Source organism: Salvelinus fontinalis, chromosome 40, assembly GCF_029448725.1.
Source record: "Salvelinus fontinalis isolate EN_2023a chromosome 40, ASM2944872v1, whole genome shotgun sequence".
Taxonomy (NCBI): domain Eukaryota; kingdom Metazoa; phylum Chordata; class Actinopteri; order Salmoniformes; family Salmonidae; genus Salvelinus; species Salvelinus fontinalis.
The window spans coordinates 19,260,441-19,270,966 of NC_074704.1; the positions used below are offsets into that span (position 1 = coordinate 19,260,441).

Below are 10,526 nucleotides of genomic sequence, written 5' to 3' on the forward strand. Positions count from 1 at the left end.
TTCGTATCTCGACAACAACGATTCAGAACTTTTTACAGAACAGCAGTGACATTTCTCAAATTTATCTTTTTGACAGAACACTTGTAAGTGTTCTATCAAAAACTAACAAGTTTAAACAAGTAACTATGTTTTTAATTCAGTGTCTCAATTCCACATCCCCCCGCCCGACCGCAATAAACACAATGGAAAGTATGGACAAGGCACTGTGCAAAATTTTTCCAATATATTCTCCTTGAGAACCAGAAATCAGAGTAGAAAACATACAGGATACTGCATCACCAGTGCAAATCAAAAACGACTTGTTAGAGTGACATCCCCTCAGATCCACACTGGGACTTCATTGAGTTTTGCAGTCGACGTCCCCTTCATTGGTTCCCTTCAGTTTCTTTACCTCCCGGAGTAGCTCGTGCTCAAGCGTTAATATCTCCTTGGGCTTCTTGTACTTGAAAGGAAAGACAGAATATGTCATTACCTCTACAGAAACCCCTTTCCCTTCCATGTACATCCTGTAGTGTAATGTTTGGCCTGAAGTGGGATAACACAGAGGCTCCATATTCCCTATATAGTGCACTACTTTCGACCAGAGTCGGGCTCAAAAGTAGTGCACTATATAGGGAATAGGGTGCCAATTTTAACAAACACAAGGAATAAGAAATCGAAATAGTACAGAGAAACAGATTATGATAGGTATACACATAAAGTAACAGTCAATCTCTTCATCAGATACTTAGTAGGCTATCCTAATGTTTATTCTAAGTAATTCAATGATTCCCTTGAGTTTATAGGTGTGTTCTGATACAAGTGAGATGAATACAAAAATATAGTTTCAATCTAGTCTCCAGTATCACCTTATAGTTTAGCCTCAAGTTTGCCTATCAGTCTCTGTATATTGGATATAAGACTTGCAGTGTAAAATCATCCAAGGTGGAATTTGAGAAGTACTGTAGTTGGTTTGTTTGTTGTTGTCAGGAGTACTTACACTGACAATTAACGTGTTATTGGCGTGGGTGAAGTTGAGCGCGGAACTATCCAATGGCAGCTGGCTTCGGTTCAGGTCAGGAACATTAAACTTCTTGTAGTACCTGCAAAGGATAACACACCGCAGTGAGAAAAGAGTTTCTTGAAAGCAAGAGATCAATATTTTTGTCAACAGTGCCACCTATTGGAGAGCCAGCCTCACTTACATATGCAGAACTGTAACAAGCACTGACAAAGAAAATAAAGGAAAATATAGGAGGCCTTCTCCATTGTGAAGATGTTACAACTGTATAAATTATATAGACTTTGAATGTGGCATTACTTTTCAGGGACCTGTAGTTAACGATGTCTGAAGTGATATAGGCCTAGCAGTTTATCAGTAGATTTCTAAGGAGGGGAAACATATCAACTGTATGCTTAAGTATTAAAGCATTTTGGCATGAGAGTGGAATCGAGGATTCGGATGTTACTTTTTGTTATTTGTTCGTATGATGCAGCATCGTTGATCGGGCTCCACTGAAATGTTGTAGACCTCTTTGGGGTACGGAAGGTTCCGGACTCTCCACAGGAAACTGGTCTTTGTGTCTTTGCGCATAAATACAGGCTGAGGAAATACAAGAGCATTGTACTGTTAAATGCATACTGTTTATTGACGATTAATTTAAAAGTGAAATGATGAAAATTAAGTTAATTCCACAATCGTAAAAGCATTAGTTGACACATTTGGATGAGTACTGTTGGTGATAGTGAACTAGAATCAATTAGCAATTTAGATCATGGCCTGAAATATAACAGATGTAAATATTGTATAATAGAACTCACGTTTGAACAGTTTTCCTTGATAACATCTGATTCCAAACAGGCTACAGTAGATGGGACTGGCTCTCCGACTTCTATCTCCCATGGTCCCTGTCCCTTCAAGGTACTTTTTGAACGCCACTTTCGTACTGCAAAGTAAGAATACATGTAAGTCACAACAGCTGAGAGTGGAAATAATATAATGCACAGGAAGCAATGTAGCTAATGCAGGATACTTTTTTAGAAGATGTTGTCTAATCTGAAACAAGCTTACCAATGAGCTCATCTGTTGTCAAGTCATATTCTTCTGCCATTTCTTTCCCATCTGTAAAGAGATAGTGTATCTTCCTTATCCCTGGAAAGAGGTTTGCAAAGCACCAATAGAAATGCATTTAAATGTGAACTAGCTAGCTTTCATCTTTGCTAAACAGATTTGCTAGGCAGAGTGAAGGTTAGTGTTAGTTAGCAGCTAATACTAGCGAGCTTATAATTGACACTGAAGTCTTACTAGATGAATGCAAGGGTAAATGTTGTAATACAAAACACAATAATGATGATAACTTGTCTACATCTCTCTGTTTCACTCACCATCGTGTATTAAAGCTGTTTTCGTGGATGCTTTTAGGAGAGCTGACCAGCTCTGCACAGCCATATTGCAAAAAACGGACACTTCCTAAAACATCACGTGTAGCCACGGCAACGGAGGTCATCGTGAAATGTATAATTCATTTTCCTTTTTTTAAACTCCATAATCTGTCAAAAACATGTTTACATTTACTCAATAAATAATACATACTTTTTTACAATATTTTCTCGAAAAATATGTAACTTTGTCGTGCAAGAACAAAAAATAGGTCTATAACGAACCGGAAGTTACATTTTTTTTAAACCATCTGCATTGTCACATTGGTTTGTGTTTTGGTCGTCCAAAGGGGTAAAACGTGTATTTTCAAGAGTTTATCGACCAATGATGGTAAATTAGTTTAATAAATATATAACGTAACATATTTCAGTGGAGTGAGTGAATCCCAGCTGTTCAAAACAGTTAAATGGCCGTTGTCGTTGTTGTCTGCTTGCTAGCTAACTTAGCTAGTTAGCTAGCTAGCCAGTGTCAGCTGTCACATTCTGTTCTATATTTTTCAGGGCTCCCCTTTCCCTGGCGAAATGTCTGCCTACGGAATTATGAAAGCTTTCCCCAAAGTGAAGAGAGCAGGGGCACGTGAGGAAAAGGATGCCCCCGCAGCAAAGAGGAAGTCTGATGAAACTGTACCTGTTACAGGTGTGGGCCGTGTTTGAGAGCATCAAATTCGTAATGCATTTTGTGCAGATTGTGACTGATTGACAGATCTACAAGTAATAATGACTTTATAACGGTAGATCAGTCAGCAGTCGACGTTGAACAAGCCCTGTGTGTGTAAAACTACTTTTTCACAATCCCATTTCAGGGAGTGCTTTCCAGGGCGTCACCTTACAAATATTACCAGCCGAAATCGGGAACGTCAGATCTTCCAGAGACAGATTGTCCAGAATGGAGGCCACACAGAGTTCTCTGTCACCCGTGTAGCAATGGATGACAGTATGGACTGTAACAGGGCTCTCAGGCTGCTCAAAGTGGACAGGCTGCCCTCTGGAGTTTATCTGTTGAAGTGCACCTGGCTTAGCACCTGCATCAGTGAGCAGAGACTGCTGGATACAGCAGACTACAGCCTACTCAACCCAGACAAAGACATGGAAACTACAAAGGACGGCGTCAAAGAAGACGTGCTCAACAGTATCCCACTCCCAGCTACACAGGACATGAAGCAGCAGATTTCTGATGAAACAAAACCAGATGAGTCAACAGAGACTGTAGGTTGACGACCACATAACCATTAAACACAACCCTGTCACTGCATGATGGCTTCTTCTGGCCCTAATCATACACTTCATTACTTCATGTATCCATAGGTCCAAGACACTAAAGATGACTTCAAAGACGAATATGGCATCTCCCAGAGCGATTTGGAGGCTCTGATCAGTGGCTTGCTCCCCAAGGACGAGACCCCCAGTACCGCCACTGCCCCCTCAGACCCCCAACAGAAGCCTCTCAGGGAAGTGGGTGTGTGCCCAGTCCTCCCAGTCCAAGGTTGACAACCACAACAAGCACATCACAGATAAACTGGAGGTGCTGGCCAAGGCCTACAAGCACCAGGGGGACAGATGGAGAGTGCTGGGCTACTCCAAAGCCGTCAACGCCCTCGAGCTACCGCAAGCCAATCACGTCCTATGAGGTAGGTTATTTAGTCCCATATCTGCATAGTTGGTGATTATGGTTGGCCATTTTGTATTTGTGTCAGCATAATTCATTCCTGTCTCTCTATTCGCACTATTGCAAACATTGTGAAATGTGGCTGATAGGTTGGTTGGTTTACGCAATTGCATCCCTGTTATTGACAAGATGGATGCGTAAATCGTGTATTGATGGATGCATAAATTGATTGCTGCTGGTTCAATTTCAGGTGGCCTGAAAGGAGTCCTTAAAGGCCCAGTGCAGTAAAAATTCAGTTTTACTGTGTTTTGTATAATATTGTACAACAGCCGATGAAGCCATTGAGGAAATGCTTCCTTTTAAATCGATGAAAGCTGTGTATTGCGTCAAGCTCAAGAATCACGTTCATTCTATCTTGTGAATTGAAATAGTTGATTATTGTTGCATATGGCCTCAGCTATACACTGATGGTTATTTACATAGATTTCTGAAGTCACGAAGCTGCTACTACTAGCTAGCTAGCTACATTGACTGTCTAGCAACTTGTAAAATTAGAGGATAATTTAGTACCATCATTAGTACCTGCAAAAAACTGGGCCAAAGCTATTGTACTTATGCACAATCAATTAATATGTATATTACAGTAGGAAAAATAGAATACAGACACTCCCCCTCTGCTCCTCTCCGCTCTCAAAACAACGTGCTCTGTGTAGCAAGTAAAACGTCACATTGACGAGATGCTGATGGAAAAGCAACTTGACGTGTATAGTGGAGTTAAAGTGTGACAATGTGATCAATGTTATTTCCTGATAGTTGCTTCATTTGTTGAAAACACAATCTACACAGGACCTTCTAATCAGCATGGTTTGACAAGGTTTTTTTAATAAGGTTGTGCTGCTGAGTACCGGCGGGGGGAGGCCTGGAGGAGGGTAGTGCCCCCCGTTTGAACTTAGAGATTTTTGTGTTTTTTAACACCTAAGACTGCCATTTCTTGCAATATAAATACAAAAATGATAACAATTAAAGTAAGAAAAATAAAATATGCTGGCATAGCTTCTCTCTTCCATTCTTTGGGGAAAAACCTGGGTGGAGTTTCAGCTCGGTAAGTTAGTTAGTAGACCAGTAACAGAGTTCCAAACCTAGTTTTCTGTTTTTCCCTCCCCACTGTGACAGTCCTTGCTAAATTCTTGCTTCAGAAAATTTGTTTTTTGCTTAAAAGCAATTTTTGTTTCTTTTTGACCATTTGAATGGAAAACTATTACAGTAAGGTACATCATTTTTATCCAGAAAGATTTGATATAGTATAAAAATGGCTGCAGTGGGCCTTTTAACTCCATGTAATTGACTAAACCATGCCTAATTTCAGGAGGCCTGTAAGATCCAGGGCATTGGCAAGAAGGTGGCTGACAAGGTCATGGAGATCATGGAGAGTGGGCACCTCTGTAAGATAGATCACTTGGGAGAGGCAGTGCCAGTACTGGAGATGTTCACCAATATCTGGGGGGCAGGGGCTCAAGACTGCCCAGCTTTGGTACACACAGGTTAGATGTGTCTCTCTGTCTGTGTGTGTCTCTCTTTCTCGCTCTCTGATTTTGCATGCAACACTGCTATGCCTGTGTAAGATTTGTTATTTTTGTATTGTGGAGTGTGCAGTTATTTTAGTGTTTGATAGTGATACAAATCGATTTGACATGAGCTAAAAAATAGATATTTTCCATCTTAGGGGTTCCGCACTTTGGAGGACATCCGCACCAAGGCCAATCTGAACCACAACCAAATAATTGGACTCAAACACTACGACGACTTTCTGGACCGGATGCCCAGAGAAGAGGCAGCCGCCATTGAAGAAACGGTAACACATCTCCCTCTTATTGTCTCAAGCACCCACATTAAAGGTCAATCAATGTTGAAATGTAACCTTCTAACAGTATATTAGTTATAGACTAAACAGACCTCTTCTTCCTACTTCATCTAGTGGGGTTAAGAGAGTTTCTTTAGAAAAGTGTCTCCAGTCCAGTACTCTAAACCCCTTGCGAACAAGAGATCTTGTGAGGTGAAATGCTACGGGACCTCAAAGCCAAGTTCAGATGTTTTAAGTTTGCCTTGGCCCCTAAGCAGACTGTCAGTCCAGTCCTCCTGGCCTGGTCTGTGTGTGATGGAGAAAGCAGACATCCCACTCTCTGTCAGAGTCCTGCCGGCCGCATCCCAACTCACTCTTAGAAACTTGGCGCATCATATGTCAGCAGATACCAGGGCTGTGTTTCATTCCAGAAAGGTGTTTCCTCCCCCCTGCCTCCGTTCACTCCCTTTCATGGATCTGAGATAACTGGGTGGGTGTAAAGCAAGAACTCATCTAGATTACGCCCATAAAGATAGAGGACTCATCATGGATATAACCCGTTTTTGCATGGACATTGCCATTGAGGGCTTCCACCACTTTAAAGTAGTCAACTGCGTGAGGAGTCCTGTGAGTTGGGAGCTATCAGCCAATGAAGAAGAAGACAATGAACTACTTTAAAATGGAGATAGCTCCATGCTGTCGCATGTATGCTCTATGATTCCGCCTTATTGCTTTCATCTGTCCAGTCCTATCAGATCTGTGAAGGGGAGGGAACATAATCCTGGAATGAAACACGGCCCTGGTGTCTGGGAGCACCGGGTACAAAGCCAGTTGTTTTCATATAGTATGACTTGGATTTCCCTGTTGCTTTCATGGCTGCCAGATATAAAGTGCAGATTAGAAAGATGACTATAGCATGTGTGCTTTTGACTTGTGGCTTGTCAAGATAATATGTAGTGTCGTCAAAATGTATCTGGCTTGCTTGAATACGGCTAATGCTTACCTGTTGACCGGCAAGGCATTATGAAAATACACCATTTTCTTTTCTAATTTCAAGTAGGTAATATAAATAGAATTTGAGGACTTTTCTTGAAGATTCAACACGTGTACATGTTATTTTGAGTCCAAATATGAATGAGAAACAAACCAAACTTTCTGTTATAATGAAGGCCCCTGAGAGAACATTACTGGGGAAAACTTTGAAACATAGTCTAGAACCCATAACCATTCATTATAAATACATTGTATGCAAAGTGGTCCTCCCCACCACTGGTCTGGGATCCAAGCTGAATTGCTCTTTTTCACAGTTGTTTTTTAACTGAGCCAATAGTGAAACACAATTGTGTATCAGAAAAACAATAGGGAAACAGCGATTCAATTTGGATTCCCAGGCTACCCCACCCCACTGCAGATTTGACGGTATTTCAAACAAACAAAATGTCCCTGTCCTGTTGTATAGGTAAGAGAGCCCCCACCATATATTGTATCCCAAACAGTAACATTTTTCACTGTGTGTGAAACAAAGTTAATTCAGTGTGGTCTAGAGTTGGGCGATTATATGCTTAAATTGAATATTGTGATATTTGACATTGATTATATATCATGATGTGCAAGACTATACTCTAATTGAGCTTTACAAATCAAAACTGTGCCGTTTTATCAGTTAGGCTGTATCAATATGTTGAAAATGTAGTCTAAATGAATGAATTAAGCCTTCTTTTTTTTTGCCATACAATGAATATTTAATGAGAATGTGACTACAATATCGTAAATAAGCACAAAAATGGCCCAGTCTGGAATGAATCAGTCATTAACCCTTTACACTTGTGGGAATTGGCCTATATGGATAGGGCTCAATTGAAATGCTTCTTACAGAAGAAATATGAAAACCACATGCATAAACATGGTAACAATTGAAAGGGAACAGTTTGGAGTTAATGGGAAAATGATTAGACCAAAGGTGAGCACACAACATTTTACCTGACACAAGACTGAATCCAAATGTAACGCTGTTGATTTTATGTGCATTTTACATTTACCGTACTTTTCACCGCATTTGTTGATAACGAAATCTGACAATACTCTGGATACATTCTGTAACATGATAACAGTATTCCTGAAAAATGTGAGTTAGGTGCAACATAAGACAAAACAATTACAAGGGTTTGAGTGAGAGGACTAACTGGTGTCTCCAAGTTGCCACACGCCTATCCAAAGTGTGCACAGTTCCTAAGCAATTTCAATGCATTTTATGACTCAAAGAAGTCTTCAACTATAAGGTACTTTTTGTTTACCGCTCCTAGCTGTAACATTGAGAAACTAGAGCATGCACACTTGTAGTTGTTTCATTTTAAACACAACCTTGCATCCCCGCCATCACACAATTACTGTTGCTGTTTACACAATCCCAAAACAGTCTATTATAAATCACAATCTGGGTCAGGTGGGCATGATTTGAATGCTTGTTCTATTGGCAACATGACTAGCTAGGTTAGGCTTTCACCAGGTCATTCAGAGAAACGGATTGTAATTTTGGAAAGGAGTCATGACTGCATTCAGGTGGCAAATTATCTTCAGAATAAACAAACAGGCTCATTCTGTTCAGAACAACTCAGGGTATGATGCCATGTCACCTTTTAACTGTACATCAAGCATAGTGATCATAAACGCTGACACTGTATAAGACGTGAATTTTATGATATGGAGATGTGAAGTGCACATTTGGACTCACGGGTGTTTGGCTTGCTTGTGTGACATCAAAGTAGTATTTATTATAATAATCCTCATCGTCTCATCTTTCAAAGTGCATAGAGTCCTCTTAACTTACAGCATTTCCCTCACTAAGAGAACGAAAAAAATTGCAAATGTTGCCCAAGTACTGGGAGAGATGGAGGCAAATTCTTAACGCGCGCGGTGCTCAGGTTCAGAACGGCTGTCAGTCCAAACCCATACAGCACTGTGAAGCGCATAGCCTGAGCTCTGATGTTATGTATAGTTACTGTACAGCTACTACGTCCCAATTTAGGCGCTTATTAGTGCCCAAATCTGCCATTTTCAACAACTATACGGGTACAGGTACGAGTGTAAAGGGTTACCAACTCAAAACAATTGTTGGATATCGCAAACTGTAACTTTGCTCCTCTCAAGTTGTACATGTACGGTATCTATATGTGAAGGAGGCAGCCCTGTTATTCCATGACAAATGGTAACACATCCCTGTCCTTTTCTACTGTATAGGTGAAGGAGGCAGCTCAGTTCCTGGACTCTGGCCTGTTAGCCATGGCCTGTGGCTCGTACCGCCAGGGGAAGGACACGTTTGGAGATGTTGGCGTCCTCATCTCTCACCCAGACGGGAAGTCCCACCGGGGTGTCTTTAGCAAAGTGTTACAGAGCCTCCACCAGAGCGGTAGGAGGGCACGTCCAAATACAGGACATTTGATTTATTAACTGTCGGTGAATTCCCAACCAATTATAGCTACATTAATAGTTTTTTTTTTCTCTCTTGTATTGACAATTCATCTTCTTTCAACATGATATTATTAATCATGTATTTTTTAATTTAAAGAATTTAATAGTGGGATAAGCTGAGAGCTGGATCATAATTCACTAGGCATGATCGTTTGTGTTTTCTGTTTCAAAACATTTTGCTACGGTGTGCTCTAATGAATGCGACCCGGTTCTTGTTCTTTAAAAAAAAAAAATATTCAGGCTTCCTGACGGACGACCTAGTGAGCCATGAGGAGAGTGGCGAGCAGAAGAAGTACATGGGTGTGTGTCATCTGCCAGGACCTGGGCGGCTCCACCGCCGCCTCTACATCATCGTGGTGCCCTACGGCGAGTACGCCTGCTCCCTCATGTACTTCACCGGCTCGGCACATTTTAACCGCTCTATGAGGGCATTGGCCAAGACAAAACGCATGAGCCTATCAGAACACTCATTGAAGAGCGACGTGTTGAGACAAGGAAGTTTGAAGGTGTATGGGGGGACACCACTACCCACGCTCACTGAGAAGGATATCTTCACCCATCTGGGAATACCTTTCAGGGAACCTCAGGAAAGAGACTGGTAACTGGTGATGTTGATGTTTTTAACACTGGTGGTATGAGGCGATGGTTAAATATTTTTACATATTTTTATGATAGTGGTGAGTTGAAGATCATGCTTATGTATGCAGATTTCAGACAGTGTCATATCAACATGTCAACTGTGATTTTAGACTTGAATTGTATGCTATTTTACAGAAGGAAAAACACTTAAGATACATGGTGACTGCTTGGTATGTTTTTATGAAGATAATGGTGATTACAGAAATATTAAACACTACTTTTAACAAACACTTAGGTAATTCTTGTTTTTAATCACTTTGTTGTTTATTATTGGTTTATTACTATAAAGAATTGAATATTAAACCTCTGTTCTTTTTTATTAATGCCTGTCCTCGCTCTCAAATATTATTGGCTGAGGTAAGAGCCAGCTGGCTCTTTTTGCTCCACCATAGGTCAGCCTGCAAAGTGAGTGGTGGTGAGCAACGCAACCCAACACCCATCACGTTGAGCACATAGAACAAAAGTTCTGATCGAGTACACCACACCCAGTCCGAGCAAGTCCCCATTTGAAGGAACCAATGAGCGGATTTGATGATGCTGAGCTGCGGGGCACTG

At 41.0% G+C, this 10,526-nt stretch overlaps 1 protein-coding gene and 1 pseudogene across 2 annotated transcripts; one reads left to right on the plus strand and one right to left on the minus strand.

Moving 5' to 3' along the window:
- Window positions 1–229: 229 nt before the first annotated feature.
- On the minus strand, window positions 230–2,471 carry LOC129839468 (protein DPCD-like). Of its 2 annotated transcripts, none has more exons than XM_055906947.1 (6): window positions 2,365–2,471; window positions 2,051–2,131; window positions 1,801–1,925; window positions 1,449–1,582; window positions 980–1,082; window positions 230–442 (listed from the first exon to the last, which is right to left on the minus strand). In XM_055906947.1, the coding sequence occupies exons 1-6, from the start codon at window positions 2,426–2,428 to the stop codon at window positions 338–340; spliced, it is 612 nt and encodes a 203-aa protein (XP_055762922.1). In that variant the 5' UTR covers window positions 2,429–2,471; the 3' UTR covers window positions 230–337. The 2 variants fall into 2 exon arrangements, with proteins under 2 accessions (XP_055762922.1, XP_055762923.1); XM_055906948.1 differs by having other exon boundaries at window positions 2,051–2,101; window positions 2,365–2,470.
- Window positions 2,472–2,660: 189 nt separating this feature from the next.
- LOC129839467 (DNA polymerase lambda-like) lies at window positions 2,661–10,201 on the plus strand (annotated as a pseudogene).
- The last annotated feature ends 325 nt before the right edge of the window (window positions 10,202–10,526 follow it).

Coding starts and splice junctions, on each gene's coding strand:
- LOC129839468 (XM_055906947.1), bottom strand. CDS start 2,428: ATGGCTGTGCAGAGCTGGTCAGCTCTCCTAAAAGCATCCACGAAAACA. Junction 2,132..2,364: donor AACAGCTTTAATACACGATG/GTGAGTGAAACA, acceptor ACCTCTTTCCAG/GGATAAGGAAGATACACTAT. Junction 1,926..2,050: donor GACAACAGATGAGCTCATTG/GTAAGCTTGTTT, acceptor CTTACTTTGCAG/TACGAAAGTGGCGTTCAAAA.